The 22,489-nt window shown below is 35.0% G+C and overlaps 1 protein-coding gene across 3 annotated transcripts in view; it reads left to right on the plus strand.

Moving 5' to 3' along the window:
• The window catches only part of AHCTF1 (AT-hook containing transcription factor 1), a 69,320-nt gene that overhangs the window by 21,034 nt on the left and 25,797 nt on the right, over positions 1-22,489 (plus strand). For all 3 annotated transcript variants that reach the window (XM_045537152.1, XM_045537153.1, XM_045537151.1), the window contains 18 exons: positions 2,188-2,272; positions 3,700-3,850; positions 5,913-6,045; positions 6,136-6,317; positions 6,751-6,812; positions 7,688-7,816; positions 10,150-10,240; positions 11,272-11,361; positions 13,002-13,142; positions 13,852-13,956; positions 14,840-14,933; positions 16,693-16,816; positions 16,990-17,046; positions 17,928-18,074; positions 19,561-19,748; positions 20,104-20,248; positions 20,326-20,457; positions 21,156-21,306. In XM_045537152.1, coding sequence (XP_045393108.1) covers positions 2,188-2,272; positions 3,700-3,850; positions 5,913-6,045; positions 6,136-6,317; positions 6,751-6,812; positions 7,688-7,816; positions 10,150-10,240; positions 11,272-11,361; positions 13,002-13,142; positions 13,852-13,956; positions 14,840-14,933; positions 16,693-16,816; positions 16,990-17,046; positions 17,928-18,074; positions 19,561-19,748; positions 20,104-20,248; positions 20,326-20,457; positions 21,156-21,306 — 2,207 coding nt within the window. The remainder of the gene's footprint in view (positions 1-2,187; positions 2,273-3,699; positions 3,851-5,912; positions 6,046-6,135; positions 6,318-6,750; positions 6,813-7,687; positions 7,817-10,149; positions 10,241-11,271; positions 11,362-13,001; positions 13,143-13,851; positions 13,957-14,839; positions 14,934-16,692; positions 16,817-16,989; positions 17,047-17,927; positions 18,075-19,560; positions 19,749-20,103; positions 20,249-20,325; positions 20,458-21,155; positions 21,307-22,489) is intronic.

Below are 22,489 nucleotides of genomic sequence, written 5' to 3' on the forward strand. Positions count from 1 at the left end.
GACTAATCTCTTATTTTCCAAAGGTGTTTAATGATACCACATCTGTTCTCCCTTACACTCACCCCTGCTCATTGAATCTTCCAGCATCTTATTGGTATTATAAGTAGATTAAAATATAAATATTATATATATATCTCATTTATAAGTCTAAATCAGAAAGACAGGTGGTATGGTCTTTCCCCCCCCCCATCAGAGTGATCATTTGAACAAAATAAAAGAGGAAAAAGAATGATTGTAGAGTAAATGTGTGAGCATAAAATTACATGGGTATAGATCTTAAATTATTGCCATAGTGCTTATCAGTTATAATAAAAGCCACATTTAGTTTTATAATATGGAAAAGTGAATGGAAAAACTGATTGGTATTCCCTTTAATGTTGGTTTATGCAATCTATCCTGTTACTGGGTTTTAGAGGCTATTTGTCTTTGCTTTATGGTCATGTATTTATGCATTTAACACAATTATTGAACAGCTATTGTGCACCAGTAACTGTTCTAGGGAATATAGCAATGCATAAGACAGATAAAATTTCTGTTCTTCTTGAGCTTATATTCCAGTGAGGAAGAAAGATAGTAAATAAATAAGAATAGTACATATATTTAATGTAATTTCAGGTAGCGATGTTAAATGCAGAAAAATAAAACTGGGAAAGGGGATATAGAGTATGGTGGAGTAGAGTAGAGGTTCCTCCTACTTTAGATAGTGTAATCTGAAAGGTTTGAATGAAGTTGAGGCAGGGAACTGGAAGAGCTATGGAAAAATCTGGGAGGGAAGGATGCACACACAAGTCTTAGTAAAATAAAATGTCTCAAGGAAAAGCAAGACCAATAAGGGTGGAGCATAGTGTAATTGTAGATGAGGCCAGAAAATAGAACTCATTTACACATGGTAATATGTAGGCCAGAATAAAGAAAGTGTTTGAATTCGTCTGGCTATCTCATGCCAGTTAAATCGATTTGTGGTGATAAGGCCTAATTAAGCGTTAGTATCTTTTCAAAGCTCCTCTGGTGATTCTAATAATAAACAACCAGGGTTGAGAACCAATGGCCTAGAGGGAATAAGAAATACAGAAAAGAAAAGATCTGTGAATTGAGCCTTGGAATCCTCTAATACTTAGAGATACTTGGATATTGAGAATAAAGAGGGCAAGGTAGCCAGCAAAGGACTAAGGAATAGATACCCTGGTATGAGGAACATTAGGAGAGTGTATGGTATGCTAGAAGCCAAGTAAAAGAAATATTTTAATAAGAATCAACTAGTAATAAAAATTCAAATTCATATGATGTGGCTCTGAAATCTGTGCTGTTAACACTTGCGTACTGTCTACTTGAGTAGTAGGGGTTGATTTGATACCTTTGCTTTGTGCCTTTATTATATAGCTCCCATCCTCATGGTCTAGGGGACATCTTCATTTTAAGTAGAGTAGCAAGATGGAGAAAGAGACCAGAAAGAAGGAACAAAGGACATGTTGCCAATTAAGCAAGGTTCTCTGTAGTTGGCATGGGATAATTCTGTTTATGTCCCATTGGCCAGAACTTGGCCACAGGGCTACTGCACCTAGCTGCAAAGGAAACTGGGAAATGTAGTGGATATTTTAGGCAGCCATGTGTCTAACTAAAACATACCTATTTGAGAAAGAATATTGAGTAAACAGTTACAGTCTCTGCCACATAAGATATCACCTAGAGTATGTAAATGGCATCAGTTTAGTTAATTAGATCCAGTGAAAAGTAAAAATCAGTTATTGTGTAAAAGGATTATATTTTATGAAAACAACCGACTGGGCGTGGTGTCTCACTCCTGTGATCCTAGCACTCTGGGAGGCTGAGGCAGGAGGATTGCTTGAGCTCCGGATTTCAGAGCTAGCCTGAACAAGAGCCGAGACCCTGTCTCTACTAAAAATAGAAAAAATTAGCCAGGTATGGTGGTGCATACCTGTGGACCCAGCTACTCAGGAGGCTGGAGGATCCCTTGAGCTCAGGAGTTTGAGGTTGCTGTGAGCTAGGCTGACGCCATGGCACTCTAGCCCTGGTGACACAGTGAGACTTTTTTTCCAAAAAAAAAAGAAAGAAAAAGAAAACAACCAAATCTAAATTCTTCACAATGATCTTAGTTTTAGACAGTAATAGATGTTTAATGTATTAATATGACAGTGTATTTCCTCAGTTAATTTCCATTTCTTTCAGTGAAGGGGATGTTTTGAGTTTGCATCTACTTCAGCTGGCCTTTGGTGATAGAAAGTGTTTGGCATCAGGACAAATCTTATATGAGGTAATTGCATTATGGGTTTATGTTACCATTTTGTTTTTCATTATTTCCTAATTTTAAATGTTTTTCAGGTAATGGAAAAGCTATTCTTACATTCAAGTTAATACTGTATTCATAATATAGTAGAAGTATTATTGTACATTAGAGATCTTCTAATTTCGAGATCAGAATATGTGATAGAAGTCTGTTTTAACTATTTTACCAAGGTAGCACTCTTCTCCAGGTAACATTTTCCTCCAGTGAGGGGAGTGAACTAGACTCAAGCTTGTGGCTGAATTGATACCAAGGAAAAACTGTCCCGCTTTGTTGATCTAATATATTGAACAGTCAGCCGTGGGGAGACATTATAAGAGGGTATATGCATCTCGACTTCAGATGACTGCCTTTTTTCCTGAATTCCTAAGGAAGCAGTAGGGGTGCTGCTAATAGCTGTATTTGCCAAATCTCACATACCTGTCTCCAAAAACAGGTTTTCTTAATCCAGTGTTTGAGCAGTATATTCATGGGTTTCGGGCAATACGTAAAGTCCCTGAATTATGTATGACATTTTTGTGATCATGCATTTTTCTGGGGAAAGTCTCATAGCCTTTTGTCAAATTCTTAAAGGGATCAATAAGCAAAAAAAAGTTTAAGAACTATTCTAGAACAAGAATTTCAGGCCAGGCGCGGTGGCTCACGCCTGTAATCCTAGCACTCTGGGAGGCCGAGGCGGGTGGATCGCTTTAGGTCAGGAGTTCAAGACCAGCCTAAGCAAGAACGAGACCCCGTCTCTACTAAAAAATAGAAACAAATTATCTGGTCAACTAAAAATATATACAGAAAAAATTAGCCGGGCATGGTGGCGCATGCCTGTAGTCCCAGCTACTTGGGAGGCTGAGGCAGTACGATCACTTAAGCCCAGGAGTTTGAGGTTGCTGTGAGCTAGGCTGACGCCGCGGCACTCACTCTAGCCCGGGCAACAAAGTGAGACTCTGTCTCAAAAAAAAAAAAAAAAAAAAGAAAGAAAGAATTTCAGTAAGAACACAGGAATAGGTTTGTTGGCCTGTGGTGTATGCATATATAAATTTGGTGTATGCATATATAAATTTGATGGTTATTCCAGATTATATTCCAGCCTGTTGCACATGAGGGGTCCTGTGTTTGATAACAACTTGAGAAGGTTTGTTGGTAATTATTTTTGAAAGACTAAACCTGGCTTCTTAATTTGTGCTTTATAGTATGTAACATTTTACAGCCTTTTTCAGTGGTTTTTTTCTCTTCAATCTATATTTTCATCATAATGTGTGAAAAAATCTTTAAATTTGGAGAACATTTAATTTTTATATTTTTTATTTTTATTTTTTACTGATGGTACCTGCTCCAGATATTTAGTTTTAAAATGACCTTTTGCTTTGAACCCCATTAAGGTTTGCGTACATTTTGTGTTACAGGGGTTAGAGTACTGTGAAGAAAGGTACACACTGGACCTGACGGATGGCATGTTTCCTCTGAGGGGACAGACTAGTAATACCAAATTGTTGGGGTGCCAGAGTATAGAGAAATTTCGATCTCATGGTGACAGGGAGGAAGGCATGAATGAAGGTTGGTTAAAAGTACTCTAATTATGTCTTGTGAAAGCTTGATTTAAGATTTATCTTACGGTTCATGATAGGTGTTGGTTTCTAGAGTTCATACTCCTGGCAGTTAAAAAAAAATTAGAAAACTAATTAAGGAATTTATTTAGGTCTGTATGAGATACTTGTATTCTTGCCGTTCAGATTGCTATATAGAACTCAAGAACTGAATAAATTAGGGTAATGAATGACCCTTTTACTTTAATATAGCTCTCAAAACAGACAAAGAAAGATGGTCCCTAGTCTTAACTAGTATGACTAGTCTTTGAATAATGTTTCCCTTTGTGTATTTTTTGAGCATATATGGCAAAAAATGCCTTGGTTGCCTTGAATTTTTTTCTGTCTCCATTACTGTCATCCCTTCTTCCTGATAAAACATCCTAGCATAGTAAAAGTTGCATAGATTTTTGGATCCAGCATTGATTCAAACTCCAGCCCTGTCACTAGTTGTGACCTTTGACAAATTATTTAATATTTCGGAGTGCAGTTTCCCCTCTGTAAGTGGAATAATACAGTTATACCTTTTGCAGAGGCTGGCTGTGAGGATTAAATGAGATAACATGGTAGGCTCACTCAGTTCTGGGAATGCTCACCAGGGCCCTGTTTGTATTTGTGTTCTTGTTGGAATTCTTTCTTATGAATTAATTCATAAGAATTTCTTATCTAGCCCAGAAATGTTCTCTGTTCTAGTTCCCACATCTGTGGTTGTGATCCAGTTAAACATGTCAAAAACAGAACTTGTCATGAGCTCTCTTTTTATTCCCCATTCACAATCTTCCCTTTTCTATTTCCAATTAGTAGTGTCTCAGATTTTTACTGTCTTTACCTCTTGATATCTCTTAATCTGTTCCTGTTTTCCATTCCACACCTACAATCCAAGTTACTTGTCTTTTTTTTTTTCCTTTACCTTATAACTAGATCAGTCCTTCCCAGCTGAAATTCGTCTAAAGAATTAAGCCTTAAACGCCCAAAGGCATCCATTTTAGGTAGTAAATTAACTTGTGTAGTACTAGTTATGTACCATCCTTGGAAGACTCTTCATTTAATTCATTTCCTACTTCCTGCCTCCAATACGTCAGAGTTGCTCAGGCGTTAACTAAAAACAAGCCAGGATTAAAACTTTTTTGATAATTACTTTTTAATAATGTCTTAAGATAGAGAAGTGTTCAAGGTACAAGTGAATGAATCTCTTCTTTCATACAAATGATAGAAATAGGTTTCCTTTCTTTTTAAAAATTGTAATAGATTTATGGGGTACAAATTGAATTCTATTACATGTGTATGTTGTATCGTGGTGAAGTCTGGGCTTTTAGTGTACCCATCACCTCACTCTAGTGTACATTGTACGCTATAGGTAGTTTTTTATCCCTTACCTCACTCTCATCCTCCCCCTTTAGAATCTCCAATGTCCATTATACTGCTCTGTGTGTCCTTGCGTAGCCATAGTTTAGCTCCCACTTATAAGTGAGAACATGTGACATTTATTTTTCTGTTCCTGAGTTACTATACATTGGATAATGGCCTCCAGTTCTATCCAAGGTGCTGCAAAAGACATTTTTTAATTCTTTCTTATTGCTGAATATACATACCACATTTTCTTTATCTGCTCTATTGGTTGATGAGCACTTGGGTTAATTCCATGTTTGCGATTGTGAATTGTGCTGCGACAAACATAGGAATGGTGGTATCTTTTTGATATAATGATTTCTTTCCCTTTGGCTAGATACCCACTAGTGGGATTGCAGGATGGATTGGTAGATCTACTATTAGTTCTTTGAGAAATCTCCATACTGATCTCCATAGAGGTTGCATTAATGCTAATTTACATTCCTACCAACATTGTATAAGCTCCTTTTTCACCACATCTATTGGTTTTTAACCTTTTAATAATGACCATTCTAATTGGAGTAAGATGGCATCTCATTGTGGTTTTAATTGGCGTTTCCCTGGTGATTTGTGATGCTGAGCATTTTTTCATATGTTTATTGGCCATTTTGTATATCTTCTTATATCTTTTTTTTTTTTCCTAGCTCTGTCTCCTGATACTAGTGTTTCAGTGTTTACCTGGCAAGTGAATATATATGGACAGGGAAAGCCTTCAATATATTTGGGACTTTTTGACATAAATCGTTGGTATCATGCACAAATGCCAGATTCATTAAGGTATGATTCTTCTTTTTTCTTCTTTCTCTCTTTTTGGTATTTGTATGTGTTGCTAATCAAAACTTAGTATCATTTTAAATTTTCTTTTAGATCTGGAGAATATCTACATAATTGCTCTTATTTTGCTCTGTGGTCCCTGGATTCTGTTGTAAATGGGACTTCTCCACATTACATCTTAGATATATTAATACACGAGAGAAGTTTAAGTCGAGGAGTTCCTCCTTCATATCCACCTCCTGAGCAGTATTTTAACCCAAGCACTTATAATTTTGGTATGTATTTCCTTAACATTATCTTTTGAGAAAAATATTGTGCAGAAGTGTGTAGATGTGTATATTTGTGTATAGTTTATACATTTCCTGTTATCTGTTCCTATCTAGCTCTTGTTAATTGACATATAGATAACTTAGGAAATTAATTTGATATATGTACCTGAGAAATTTAATATTTATGTTTTATAAAGAAATTATCACTATTTTGAATTCGCTAGAAAGGATACTATTTCACAATTAGTACATTTCTATTTTAATAATAAGGTTTATTATCTATTCTAAGAATGAAAATACATGGAAAGGTTTATTTTAAAATTTATTATATGTAATAATTGGATAATTTGCCTTGCGGTCTATTATTTGGATAAATTTTGTTGCATTAATACCATTTTAAGCATTATATGTAAGTGAATTTTTTAAATCTTTTTTTTAGATGCCAGTTGTTTGTTAAACTCAGGAGTTGTTCACATAACTTGTACTGGCTTTCAGAAGGAGGTAGGTAACAAGTAGCAATGTGGACTGAATATTTCTTTATTGAACTGAACATAGATTTTGGAATACAGTTGATTCATGGATCTAAACTTTATTTAGTGTTAATTATATAGATAATTGTTTCATCTTAAATGGTAGCTTCTGCTAGGTTCATGAGATTGGCAGCTAGTAGCATCAGTTACTAATGAAACGTGCCAGAAGAGGCATTGGGATAGTGGGTTTTTTTTAATAGCTTTATATGGATTTTAGCTACTTGAACCCCAAGGAAAAGAGTGAAGTAGGTTAGTGATTTATCACAATCTTGTTTATCCTGCCTCTTAAGTCTCCTCAGAAAGCCTATGAAGAAATTAGGTAATACAAAGAAGGTACCTAGCACAGCGGCACATTGCTTGGCACAGGAAAAAAGAAAAAAAGTATGTTGAAAAATACTTTTCTAGGGGAAGATGACGTGGCAGACCTTTTAATTGGTAATCAGTCAGATGTGGATGAATGCCATATTTATACTTCACGTCAAATCTCTTTTACATTAGACAAAGAGGAATCAATCAGTTGCAGGAGGTTTTTGTATGTGTGTGTGTGTGTGTGTATCAAGTTTGTCAAGATGTTACCAAGTCTGTCAGCTTTAGAGAACACAACAGGGTTACCATTCATAAAAACATGCTACCTAAAATACCCTTATTAATAGTATTGTCATTCATAACTAGTAGGCATTGGTTAGTACAAGAACCAATCCCTTTTCCTTGCAAGAAAATGTAGTCTTTCATAATTTCCATTTGGTGTCTTAGTTTTGTTCAGATTTAAAGTGTAATTTGTTAATTCTTAAATTTGATGGTTTGAATTGAATATTGTTTGATGTCTTATTAATTTATCTATTACAGACGTTGACTTTTTTAAAGAAATCAGGGCCATCTCTCAATGAAGTCATTCCTGATGGTTATAATCGATGTCTCATAGCTGGCCTTCTCTCACCAAGACTTATTGATATTCAGCCTTCCAGTTTAAGTCAAGTGAGATGATTTTTAACTATGTTGTTTCTTTCTGTTGGATCACATATTATTAGCTTTCTATTATATAAAAAAATCTATTAGATAATTTCTGTAAATGTAGGTGAAGTAGTGTAACACCCACTCTGGATGATCGGTAGCTGTGGCCTTGGGTTTGGCTTAAGATTCATACTCCTAAGACCCAGTAGGTCTTAACTTGGCAGCAGGTTCACTTAGAAGGGTATGGGACAGGAAATACATCATGACTACAGTAGGCATGTCATGAACAGAAGTCCTTATTGCCGTATAGGGGCCATTTTCAGGCCCTCAGAGAGAATAGCACAGGTGCAAGAGAATGAGACCACATTAGTGGAAACCCTCTTGGCTTAGGTGAATTTTGTGGTTTAGAGCAACAAAGTGTGGTCCCTGGCATCAGCTTCACCTGGGAACTTGTTAGAAGTGCAAGGTCTTGGTTCCTACCCTAGAGCTACTAAATCAGAAACTCTGGGGGTAGAGCCCAACAATCTATGTTTTAACATGCCCTCTGTGGGATGTAGTTTGATTGTGATTGTTCTGTAGAAACAGGTGTCTTGTGAAAGCTTATTAGTAACATTCCAAGTGCCTTCAATTGAAGACATGGTCAGTTACAGGAGTTAGACTCAGTCATGGAAGCCAACAATCTTAACTTCCTAATGGAAGTTGATGTCCATTCATGGTTCTACTAGTCCCAATCAGGAGACATTCTTAGAAAAAGCAGAGTTGCCTATTGATACAGCTAAATTCATCTTTATTTTAACTCAATATTTGCTACCTAAATGTGTTAGAAGAAAGTAAAACCCAGGTCATTTTCCCATGGAGAAAGGGAAAGTTTTAGTAACTGTTTCTCCCCAAGGTAGTGTTTAGGTTATTTATATAATTATAGATACATAATATAATGAGTTGCTAGTAATACTTTTAAATATCAGGTGAAATGTAAATGTTGCTGATAGTTCAGCACTCACAGTTGGAATTTAATACTTAATTTCATGGAAGTAAAGAGGAACATTGAATACTATTAACATCAGGAGTTTTTTTTCCCTTCCCTTTCCTCCCCTCCTTTTATTTATTGTACTTCCCCTCATTTTGATTTTTCTTTTCATGGAACCTCATTAGGCAAGTGTTGTCTAACTAGAGTTGATCTTCTAATAGCTTATCTTTTCTTTCCAGCTGTTTATTTCTTGCCTGTGGTTCTACATCTGTGACATTTCTTTATTATCATCTTCCCTTTTTTCCATTAGATTTTTTAAAAATTGACCTCTTATTTGATGATTCTCTTTTCATAGAGTTTCATTATTGTTTTTATGGATGAAATGTCTTCTATATATGTTTACAGTTTTATTTTGTTTTCGGCATTATGTCTCTTTTCTCTGGAGTCATTTTTCTTATATTATTTTGGTCTTTTTGCTGCTGCTGGCTACCTGCAAATGTTTGGTGGACTTTGTCTGCTCATATGTGAAGTGAGTCAGTAACAGATTAATAATTTGTATCTTGGCTGGGTGTGGTGCTTCACACCTGCAATCTTAGCACTCTGGGAGGCCATGGTGGGAGGATAGCTTGAGGTGAGGAGTTTGACACCAGCCTGAGTAAGAGTGAGACCTCATCTCTACTAAAGATAGAAAAATTACATAGGTGTGGTGGTGTGTGCCTGTAGTCCCAGCTACTCAGGAGGCTGAGGCGGGAGGATAGAAAACCACTTACCTACTTTCTGTCGTTACAGACTGATCTAGTCTAGAAATTTCATATAAATAAAATCAAATAATATGTAGTCTTATGTGACTGGCTTCTTTCATTTACCATAATGTTTTAAAGGTTCGTCTATTATAGCAAATGTCAGTACTTCATCCCATTTTATGGCTTTGTAATATTCTTTTGTATGCCTATACCATGTTTTGTTTGTGTACAGTTGGTGGGCATTTGGGTTGTCTCTACATTTTGGCTATTATGAATAATGCTTCTGTGAACCTTCATGCAAAGTTTTTATGTGGACATGGTATTTTCATTTTTCTCGGATATGTATTTGGGTGTGGAATTGCAGGGTCATATGGTAACTCTGTGTTTAACATGTAGAGAAACTGCCAGAATGTTTTGCCAAGTGGCTGTAGCATTTTATATTCCAAACAGTGGTGTATGAAGGGTGCAGTTTTTCCACGTTTTCACCAATGCTTGCTTGTTATTATCTGTCTTATTGATTATAGCCATCCTAATGGTCATAATGATTTTTAGTCTTTAATATTTTTTATTCTGAATTAGAACTTGCTGCCTGTAATTTCATATCCTCTTTCTTTACATTTCTCTCAATTTTTTAATGCATGGTTTAGGAGGAACAGTTAGAAGCTATATTGTCAGCAGCAATTCAGACAAGTTCCCTGGGACTTTTGACTGGTTGTATCAAAAGGTGGATAACAGAAGGTAAGATTCTGATTTTTAACAATTAAAATGTTTGTTTTGCATATTGAAAATTATCAATTCACTGTTGGTTGGGTGTTTTTAGCAAAACTTTTTATTTTGAGGTATTTGTAGATTTACATGTAGTTTTAAGGCATAATACAGAGAGATGCTGTGTGCTCTTCTCCATATTTTCCCCCAGTGGTACAGTCTGACAAGCCTTCAGTATAATATCACAGCGGGGTCCCTCATGTTGCCCTTTTATAGCCATACCTACCCCCCCATCCCTAACCTCTGGCAACTACTATTTCTATAATTTTATCATTTTAAATATGTTTATAAATGAAATCATACGGTATGTAACCTTTTGGAATTAACTTTTTTTAGTTAGCAAAATTGCCCAGGAATTTATCCACATTGCTGTGTGGATCACTCTCGCTCATTACACACGTTACGTTTTGTTGTGCACCAGTTGAGAATAAGACATCAGACTTCCTTACCCATAAGTATTTCAGGATTGTTTTCTTCTAAGAATAAGGACATTCACTTACAAAACCACTTGGTAATCATAAAAAAATCAAGAAAGTTAACACTGATACATGCTGTTATCTAACCTAAAGACTTTATTGAAATCTTGCCAATTGTCCCAGTAATATCCTTTCTAGCATTTTTTTGAGGAGAATTCAGAATTGTGCTTTGTATTGTCTTTTTAATCTTTCTTAATCTTGTACAATTTCTAAACTTTTATCTTTCAAGAAATTGACTTTTTTATTTCTAAATAATATAGGCATGTTATTTTGCACACTGCTTTTGAATTTGTATTACTGCTCTTTCCTCATGATTAGATCCAGGTTTTACATTTTTGATAGCAGTACTACCTAAAGTGATACGGTCCTTGATGTGTTGAGAAGGATACATCAGTTTGTCTCCATTAAATATTGATGTTAACTTTGTTCTGTTGGCATCGGTGCTGTCTGCTATGTTTCTTTACTGAAAAGTTGCTAGTCTTCTGTTTGTAGTTAATAATCATTTTTTCTTTTGTATTAACAAATAAGAACAACCAAATTCTGCTGCCAATTTGCGCTTTGTTCTTGAATGGACATGGAATAAAGTGGTTCTCACAAAAGAGGAATTTGACAGACTATGTAAGTATTATAAGTCTAGATTTAAGGCATAATTTAATATTGAAAAACTAAACTTGGTTTATGTTTTAAATACACAGTAATTTTTAATCATTTTGAAGCTGTAAACTCTAAAAATTTGAAGAAGTCTCAGAAGAAAACTACTTCTTTTTACATGAAAGTGACAAAAGTAATTTTTGACCAAGATTTTGCAATAGATTGTTAAAACTGGCAACATGCTGATATACCCAAAATAGGAGGTTTTAGAATTAAGCCTTATCTTTTGGTTTTATGAGTTTAATCTGCAAAATGTGCTGATGACATAGTAAGGGCAATGTGCTAGTAAACCTCAGAAGCTCTTCTACTTACTAACTTTCTGTTTAAAATACTGATAGAAGGTGAGCGCGGTGGCTCACACCTGTAATCCTAGCACTTTGGCAAACCAAGTTCAAGACCAGCCTGGGGAATATAGTGAGACCCTATCTCTACAAAAAATTAAAATAAAATAAAATATTGATTGAAATGATGAAGTTGAATGGCAGGGTAAAAATACATCACCCTGTCTTCCACCAACAGATGTTATTATCGTCATGGCAAATCCTTTTTCTTCTTGACTTTCTTGTTAATCTGTTGTACACTTCGATTTTTGAGGTGTGGTGAATATTATACTAACCCAATATGTCCAGTTAATCCAAAAATGATGTTAATAGTACTGTTAATTCGAGATACACGATGATACTGTAAATGATACTGTAAAATTTAAGCTTATTTAGGTGTATGTGTTTTAGTTATTTCTTTTGTCATAATGAATGAACAAATGGACTTTTGAAGACATTTGACTATAAATAGCTTTTAACGCTTAAGTTATTCTTAGCAGATTTTTACACCAACAGAATTTGATAGGAAGACATGGAGTTATAGCATTTTTAGGCCTATAGTATTTATGAAACTAAATGTGAAATAATTTATTTTAAATATTTCAGTAATCGCTTAGTACAGTTGAAGTCTAGAAGATGATAATTCAGGATCAGGATAAAAATGTTTTAAAAATTATTTTTTAAGAAAAATGTTAGTGGGAGCTGATTATATATGTTAAAAAAGAAAGTTAATTCAGCTCAGTTCATAAATTGTATGACTGTTAGTATGTTTTGAGCATGATGTGGTATTTCAGAGTTGAACTTGGTAGCTGCCTTGAGCTTTGTTGCTAGTTAATGGAATGTTTTTTTAAATCTCTAAGAATAATTAAAATACAGAGCAAAAATAAATGTTTTAAACGTTTTAGGAGTAAAGCAAATTAGAATTTGATTTAAAGACGGATTTTAGAATTAACAATTTTTTCTAGACCAATTATACATTAAGTATTAATATATTAATTAAATCATTCATTAAAGTAAATCTCTGTCTTTTGATGTGTAGCGGTTATGAGGATAGGCTCTAGATCTAGACTGAGTTCAAATTTTCACGCTTGACTCTTGCTAGTTTTATACTGAAAGCACTTTTCAGGTTTATTGAGGGTATTTGCCATTTTTAACTTGTCTTTGTAAATGTCATAATGTATGGAATAATTCTTTTGAGTAATGGAATTTGAGAAATTTTACATTTGTGATTCTAATTTATTTCAGGTTTGCAATGTGGAAACTGATCTTTTATTTTATTTCTGAAAGGTACACCGTTATTTGATGGTTCATGTCGTTTCATTGATCCACAAACTATACAGTCTATCCAGCAGTGCTACTTGCTTCTTAGCAACCTCAATACAGTCTTAAGCTGTTTTACAGCAGAGGCCCAAGAGATAACTGAGAGAGGTGTGTTCTTTGTTTTATACAAATGGGTGTTTTATTAAATTTTACTTTTGCCTTAATGAAAGGAATAAAGTTCCTGTGTCCTAGATGGGTCATTATGTAAAGAGGACATTATCTCAAATGCTAGAGTTGTTTGTTTGTTTGTTTGTTTGTTTGTTTGTTTTTAATGGAAAGCTACAGAATGTTGGATTTGCCATGAACCCATGCTTAAATAAGTTTGAGAAATTCTAGAGTTAAACAGAGTTAATGATTAAGATTTGTGTACTTCCAGCAGAAATTTCAAATTGTTAAATTGTGTATATATTTTTATTCAAAGAAGTCATTATAATTTTTTCTTTCTGTTTTACAATTTCAACAAAACAAAAGCCAATTTCATTTAAAGGCTTGGTTTGAATAACCTGTATTAATGATATTATACTAGTTTGTATTGATGTGTAAATTTGACTTCTGAAATTGGCTAAATGAAAGTGTAGCTAAAATGGAAGCATATTTACCTAAAATGTGTACGTACTTTAGTTAGTGATTTATTTTATTTTAGCATTTTGGAGGGTTGGTTCACATTTTGGACCAAAATAAAATAGATACAAGCTAAATTTTTTAAAGAAATATAAAAGTCACCAAGGAATTAGTTTTTGAAAACTGTTGAGAATCTTGATTTTTCATTTGTAGTCGAAAAATTAATAGTTAAACAATTGATGTTAACTCTTTACAGGACTGATGGACTTAAACAATAAGTATACCATTACCCAGCTCATCTGTCAATATGCACAAGTGGTTCTTTGGTTCTCTCATTCTGGACTTCTACCAGAAGGCTTAGGTATAGTATTTACTTAATTTATAATATTAATTGAAACATTCTCAAATATAATTTTTTTGTTGTGTTCTGATGCTTTAGGTTTCTTTTTTTCCACACACTTATGGTTTCTTCCATGCCTGCCTTCTTTTCTTATGTTCTTCCTTACTTTGTGTCTTCAGTGCCTCACCCAGTGCCTGTTACACAGGTATTGCATACATGTTTGTTGGATTGAGTAACATTTAGCAGGAAAGCAAATTTGAGCAAACATGGTTTCTGAAGTGAGTTCAGCAATATCATTATAGATCATGGAACTGTGGTTTTTATAACCCAATTTGCTGATCTCTTTCTTGTTAAGAGTCTTTTTATTACAGTTACTAATATTATTTGTCATCAATTAAGCACTCCTTTTATCTAATAATTCGAGCACCAAGAATCAGAGAATTCTTGATATTGACTTCTATATTTGTTAAGAACACACTTCTAAATCCTTCAACTTCTTACGTTTCCGGGAAGCACATTCAATTTTATTTAGAGCTGCTTTTGCCACTGCACAAATTGTTGTTGATCTTATTTTTTCATAATTCTCATAGATTTTGATTTGAACAAATAGTGAACAGTGCTTGCTTTCAAATCATTTGTGCCTATGAAATAAAATTATTTGGAATAGTTTCTAGGGTTTTAAGCCAGCATCCTTGTTGTTAAAGACTTTTGTGAGAGACTGTTTTCTCACTTGTGCATCTGTAAATAAAAGGATGTGTAGTATTTTTGTTACTTCAGTTTAGCAAGCCTGCAGATTAAATGGCATTAGAAAATTACAGTAAAATATCAATGTGTGTAATCTTAAGTATTCTTAAGATATTTTGGAAATGTTACTAGCTGCTTTTCCTACTCTTAAACAATCTAGATGATGCTATGCAGTTGTCAAGGTTATGCTACAGCTATCCTGTAATTCAGAACTACTACACCAGTCGTCGACAGAAGTGTGAGCGTTTGTCAAGGTATAGTACATCCAAACCTTCAAAACACATTTTAGAGATTATTTCTGTAAGAAGTCAAACTTTCTCAGAACAGAATTCATCATGTTACAAAATGATTAAATGGGTGGAATTCTCAGTGAAGTATCAGAATTTGTTACTAGCATTACTATTTTAGTTGTATTATTTGCCTTGACCTACTACACCTTTATTTTAGAACTTGGGTGTAGGTGTGCGTTATTTCCTGAATAAAGCTGTTTACTATGAGTGATTTATTAGGGGAGAGTCTGTAACTTAAGCGTATTTCTTCTGAGAATTCTTATTGAGAAAAAGACTAGAAGCTACTGTTCATCAAAAAAGCATAAATACATCACCAAAGTTATTTTACATTCATTCCATTACATATAACTTTTCAACACTTCAGCCCCATTCCTTTTGTTGTTGTTCTTATTTTATTTCTCTCTTTAAAAAGAAAAAATAGCCTGATTGGTTCCTTTGAAATGAAGTGAAAGTAATAGAAGAACAAAGAGTAGTATTTAGATCCTTGGCCCCTACTTCTATAGTTAAATAGCCTTTTTCCTCAAGTTGTAATGACAAAATTGTAGAGCAGCAGACATTTAAAACAATGAGTCACAGACCTTGATTCCAGGTTTCTTACATCAGAGTCACCTGGGAATCAGTACTTCAGAGGCTGTGCCACCTGTAATTCTAATGCATAGCAAATTTTGGAAACCAGTGTTTTATGATAACTAGGATAGTAAACAGGAATTTGGGAGATTGATTAGGCACATTTTGATATCCTAGATCTGTTATTTCCTAAGTGTATGTCCTTGGGCAGGTTTGTTATACTTTCTATTCCTATTTGTTATATAAATTATACAGTCAGTGTAAAAATAAAATAGTATGTACAGGGCACCTCCAATAATGCCTGCCTCAGGAAAACCTCAGTAAGTAGTAACTGCTTTTAATAATATTAAGTAAGGAGATAGACAGGAACTGTATGTGCTTGTCACATTGTAGGTACTCAATAATAGTTTTTGAATGAAGGAATCACTGAGGCCGGGCGTGGTGGCTCACGCCTGTAATCCTAGCACTCTGGGAGGCCGAGGCGGGTGGATTGCTCGAGGTCAGGAGTTCGAGACCAGCCTGAGCAAGAGTGAGACCCCGTCTCTACCAAAAATAGAAAGAAATGATTTGGACAGCTAAAAATCTATATAGAAAAAATTAGCCGGGCATGGTGGCGCATGCCTGTAGTTCCAGCTACTCGGGAGGCTGAGGCAGGAGGATCGTTTGAGCCCAGGAGTTTGAGGTTGCTGTGAGCTAGGCTGATGCCACAGCACTCACTCTAGCCCCGGCGACAAAGTGAGACTGTCTCAAAAAAAAAAAAAAGGAATCACTGAGATTAGCCCAAGTGATGAAACAGAAATTGTATCTCTGTGACTTTGGACTACAGTATTTATGCTACACTGGGCTGCCATACTCTATGGTAATTTGCTGGAGGTGGTGAAAAACAGAATAGTCTCAGGCATTGGGCTGGCTAAACCACATTCTGCCCTGAGACCTGACCTTGACTTTCTGGCTTGCTGATGACTGAACTTGAGGCAACTTCAGGGTTTATCTGAATAACTGTCCTTGATGTCTGGAGTTCTCATGATGCTAAATGGGGTCTAATTGTCAACTGTCTTCCGTCTTTGGTGGTTGGGAGTATTTTAAGAGTCTAGTACTTGTTTTCATAGTAATTAACACTAATATTAAATAATTCTTTATTTTTCCCTTATTGCAGAGGGAAGTGGAACCCTGATTGCTTGATGATTGATGGAATGGTTTCTCTGTTTGGAGATCGAGTTGAGAAGCTGTGGAAACGGGATGAAGGAGGCACAGGAAAATATCCTCCTCCTAGTCTACATGTAGGTTTGCAGTGACGTGCTGTCACTTAAAGAAAGAGTTTACGAAGTTGGGGTGGGAGGAGACATGCTTAGCTGTATTTTTCACATGTGGCACAGGCTTGGGAAAACAAAGAACATGAACGAATGAATGACTATGTAAAATACACTGAAGTTTTTGTCTTTTCCTTTTATAGGCACTACTTGACATATACCTATTAGACAACATCTCTGAAACAAGCAAGCATTCTCTTGTATCCTTTAAATAAAATTTCATCAAATACATATATATTATCAAAATCATAAAATTTCAGAATAGTAGAAATCTCACGTATCTAATCCAATCTTAATTTTAAGGTTGAAGTTTGTTTTAAAAGAAGAGTTCTTGACCCAGGATCTGTTGATTGGGTTCTGGTGGCCTGTGATTAAACTAAAACTATATTTATATAAAATATAATACTCCAGAATATAAAGTTTTGTGTCTATATAAACTATGATTAACCAACCTAAAAGCAAAACTTTGTTTTATGTTTGTTTTTGTAGGCATAGGGTTCTTGGCTTTTATCAGATTCTTGAATCTATCGGAGACACTCAAAAAGTTGCAAACAACTGCTCTAAAATATTGCTGGCAAATGGTCATTCTCAGTGGGTCAACCTACATGTTGAAAATGAATGCACCATGAGTTAGCTTTGTATTACCTTAGGCATTGTTTGAATTCTCTAGTCTTTGTGATAATATTTTTGCTGTAATGTTAGTTTCCTATTCTAAAAATGAATAGTTCCATTCATAATTTATAAGATAGATGATGTGTTTCTTAAGCTGCCAGATTTTGTTGGATAACTTGAATTTTGCTTATAGCTTTGTTTCTTAAATTTGCTAAGCTGCTAGGTTCATAAAGAAAGTATGCCTTATTTCGTCTTCTTTGTGGTGGTGGTAATATGGGGAATGAATAAAGTTGGTGTGGAGCTGGCTGTGCCTACATTAGTAAAACTATGCTGGATATCCATGATGGCTTTCTGAACACTAAAGTCTTTCAAGCCTTTTTTAATGCTACATTCTGTTGTAACTTATTCTAAATATATATGTAGGATTTTTTAAATTGTTGTTTATGATCCTTAATCCTCTTTTTTAAAGACCATTTATTTGCTACTTGATATTATGTATTCCTTTCCAAACAAAACAGATTCTTCCATTGAATCTTTTCCAACCGCTTTTGCCATTTCTTGGGGCCAGGTTAAACTTATTCAAGGGTTTTGGCTGATAGATCATAATGACTATGAGGTAAGTCTGTTAGTTCACCTAGAGTGTAAGCTTTTGTAAATTAATAGAATTTTAGAAAATATACATAGCTAGGTTAAGTTGTTACTAAAGATAGGATATAATCTACTTCTAGAGGTAATTTAAGAAGGACTCAGTTTAATTAGTACCTTCACCAAACTATCATAGGCAGCAAGAATACAAAGATAACAAATGGTTCAGAACCCCAGGTTCTTCACTGTCTGAAAAAGGAAATGAACAAGTAAACAATCATGAATACTCCAAATAGGGTGATTGTTATATTAGGTGAACCATAGAAGGCAGAATTTGGCATTGATGTATGAAATTGGTAATGGAAAGATTTTATATAATAACATAACTAGGTCTCAAAGGTATGAGGCTTTTGATAAAGCTTTTATTATTTAAAATAAAATATAGTCATCCCTTGGTATCTGCAGGGGATTGGATTCAGATCCCAAATCATACCAAAATCTATGGATGCTCAAGTTCCTTATGTAAAATGGCACAGTATTTGTACATACCCTATGCACGTCCTCCTGTGTGTGTTCGGCCCTCCGTATCCATGGTTCTGCATCCATGGATTCAACCAACCACAGATCAGACATGAGGGGAAAGAATTACATCCGTACTGAACAGGTGCAGATTTTTTCCTATCATTATTCTCTAAACATTACAGTATAACAACTATTTACATGGTATTTACGTTTTATTGGGTATTTTAAGTTAGCTAGAGATGATTTAAAGTATATGGAAGGATATATGTGTGTTATTTGCAAATACTGTGCCATTTTATATCACAGACTTGAGTATCCATGCATTTTAGTATCCATGGGAGGTTCTGAAAGCCAGTCCTTTATGGATACTGAGGGATAGCTGTACTTGAAATCATCTCTAGATTACTCCTAATACAATTTAAAAGCCATGTAATAGTTGTTATACTGTATTTTTTTATTATATTTCATTGTTGTGTCATTTTTAATTTTTATTTTTTAAATATTTACCCATCTGCAGTTGGTTGAATCTGAATACAGAACCTGTTGATACAGAGAGCCAGCTATATACCATAGATAAAAGTAGATCCTTTCAGCTTACATTTAAATTGGTTTTATCTGGATTTTTGTGGTTTTCAGTATTGCCTCCCACCACTCCCTACCCCCAAAGATAGAGTCTCGCTCTTGTTGTGGTAGCCCACTGCAAGCCTTGAGTCCCTAGGCTCAAGTGATCCTCTTAGCTGGGATTACAGGCACATGCCACCACACACAACTAATTTTTCTTATTTTTTATAGAGGCAGGGGTCTCACTATGTTTCCCAGGCTGGTCTCCAACTCCTGGCCTCAGACAATCCTCCTGCTTCAGCCTCCCAAAATGCTGGAGTTACAGGCATGAGCCACTGTGCCTAAACTTCACCTGTCTTTTTAAAGGTGTAGCTACTATGTCTAAATGCAAAGGATTATATTTATATTTAGCACTTTTCATGTCATTTTTGCAGAGTGGTTTGGATCTTCTGTGTCATCCAGCTACTGCAAAACCTGTGTCATGGCAACATTCAAAGATTATTCAGGCCTTCATGAGTCAGGGCGAGCACAGACAAGCCCTCAGATATATTCAGACAATGAAGCCAACAGTGTCCAGTAGTAATGATGTTATTCTTCACCTCAGTGTTTTGCTTTTTAATAGGTAAGTATGTCCTTTGAAAGTATATACTGTTAATCATATATGTTAATAAAATGGAATTGACGAAATAGACAGTAGCAATATGCGGTTGGTTGACCTTTGAACAATACTGGTTTGGAGTGTGAGGATCCGCTTAATACTTACATATTATTATGTTACACTTAAAGAGCAGCATAAAATTCTTTAAAGATGTCTTATTGACATTATTAACAAGATTCGTTACGCAGCAGTTAGTATTCAATAAGCGTTTCAAGTACTTTTAAATTACATGTATAAAGTATCCTTGAGATTCTATAGGTAGATTACTTGTAAACATTTGAATATCTTTTCTAAAACTAAACTTTGATAATGATTTCAGGTGCATGATTGAGGCTTGGAGTTTATTGCGGCAACATTCTAATCGGTTGAATATAGAGGAGTTACTAAAGTACACATATGAAGTCTGTCAGGAAATGGGCTTAATGGAGGATTTACTGAAGTTACCATTTACAGACACTGAGCAGGTAATTACTTACCAATGTAAAGTTGTCAGAAATTCAGGATAAATCAATAGTTTCTAAATCTATATTGTTGTTTTTAGGAATGTTTAGTGAAGTTTTTGCAGTCCAGTGCCAGTGTTCAGAATCATGAATTCCTTTTAGTTCATCATTTGCAGCGTGCCAGTTATGTCCCTGCTTTGAAGCTGAACCAAACTCTGAAGATTAATCTTATGGTATGATTCAAGTTGTTTATTTGTGGGGGACAAGAGAATAAGGAAAACTGCAGACTTTTTTGGTTTATTATGTAACAGCTTGCAGTTTGGTAACCACTGTGTCTTACATTACCTTGAACTTGGAGAATCCTCTACTCAATCTTTGTAACAGAATTGGGAACGGTATTATTACTTATCTAATTCTTTTATATATGCCATTTATATTCTGATGTCTGCCTGTAATCTTGCCAGACTAACCATTTCACTCAGGGAAAACAGCAGTAAGAGTTAAATAGTACAAAGAGCATCGGACATCAAGGGTCAGATTCTTAAGTTGCTCTGTGTGCTTGGGACATACTCTGAGCATTGGTCTCCCCACCTGTAAAATGGTTAATATCTCATTATGAGAATGAACGCAGGGGTGTATGTGAAGTAGCATGTTGCCTCACACATGTGGATGCTTAGTAAATGATATCCATTGTTTATATTAGCTGTAAAGAATCAAGGCATGGTAGCAGAGATTTGGAATTTATTGATGGGTAAAAGATTGATAAAGCAATTAGGTATTTGGATGTAGTCCTTGGATTGGAAAAATGGGTATGTAGATAGGAGGAAGATGTTTTTGGATATTTATAATTTTACCTTAAATGGTAAATATCTAACTATAGCACCTAACATTTTGAAGATTAAATTTTTACAAATTATGTTATGTTCAATAGAATGATCGTGATCCTCGTTTGCGGGAGAGATCAATGGCTCGAAATTCTATATTAGACCAATATGGAAAAATCCTTCCTAGAGTCCACCGAAAATTAGCCATTGAACGGGCTAAGCCTTACCATCTTAAAATATCATCAGTTTTTCGAGAAGGTAAGATTTCATTGAAGGACATCATAAACTACTAGCCTAGAAAAGATACTGAATGATTACTTTTCTGAAACCACCATTGTCTTAAATGTAGCTCACTTTTGCTGATATATACAGGGATCCCTTGGAGATATTGTGAGTTCATTTCCAGACCACCACAATGAAGTGAATGTCACAATAAAGCAAGTCTTCTGATTTTTTGCTGTCCCAGTGCATATAAAAGTTATGTTTATACTATATTGTAGTCTATTAAGTGTGCAATACCCTTCTTTAAAAAAATACTTTAAAAATTCTTTATTGCTAAAGAATGCTAACGATCATTTGAGCCTTCAGTGATTCGTCATCTTGCCTCGATATTGATGGCTGCTCACTGTTACTGAAGGTTGTAGTAGCCGTTGCAATTAACAGTGACGTTTGCCACGTTGATTAACTCTTCATTTCACGAAATATGTCTCTGTAGCATATACAGCTTCTTTCAAAATTGGAGTCAGTCCTCTCAGACTCTGTTGCTGCTTTATGAAATATGTTTATGTAATATTCTAAATCGTTTGTTGTCATTTCAATAATGTTCATAACATCTTCCCCAGGAATAGATTGCATCTTAAAAACCAACTTTCTTTATTCATCCGTAACTAGCAACTTCTTATCCGTTCAAGTTTTCAGGCTCCACTTCTGTTTCCACCGCATCTGCAGTTACTTCCTACACTGAAGTATCAAAACCTCAGTCATCCATAAGGGTGTCTTATTCCAAACTCATGTTACTGTTGGTATTTTGACCCTTCCCACGACTCACAAATGTTCTTAATGGCATCCAGAATGCCTTTCCAGAAGGCAATCTCTTTTGCCCAGATCCGTCAGAGGAATCACTATGTATGGCAGCTATGGCCTTATGAAATGTATTTCTTAAATGATAAGCCTTGAAAGTTGAAATTACTTCTTGATCCATGGGCTACAGAATGGATGCTGTGTCAGCAGGCATGAAAACAAGATTCATCTCCTGTACATCTCCATCAGAGCTCTTGGGTGACTTAGGTGCATTGTCAGTGAGCATTAATATTTTTTGAAGGAAATCTTTTTTTCTGAGCAGTAGGTTTCAACAATGGGCTTAAAATATTCAGTAAGCCATGTTTTAAACAGTTGTGCTGTCATCCAGGCTTTGTTGTTTCATTGACAGAGGAAAGGCAGA

Source organism: Lemur catta, chromosome 25, assembly GCF_020740605.2.
Source record: "Lemur catta isolate mLemCat1 chromosome 25, mLemCat1.pri, whole genome shotgun sequence".
NCBI classification, from domain to species: Eukaryota; Metazoa; Chordata; class Mammalia; order Primates; family Lemuridae; genus Lemur; species Lemur catta.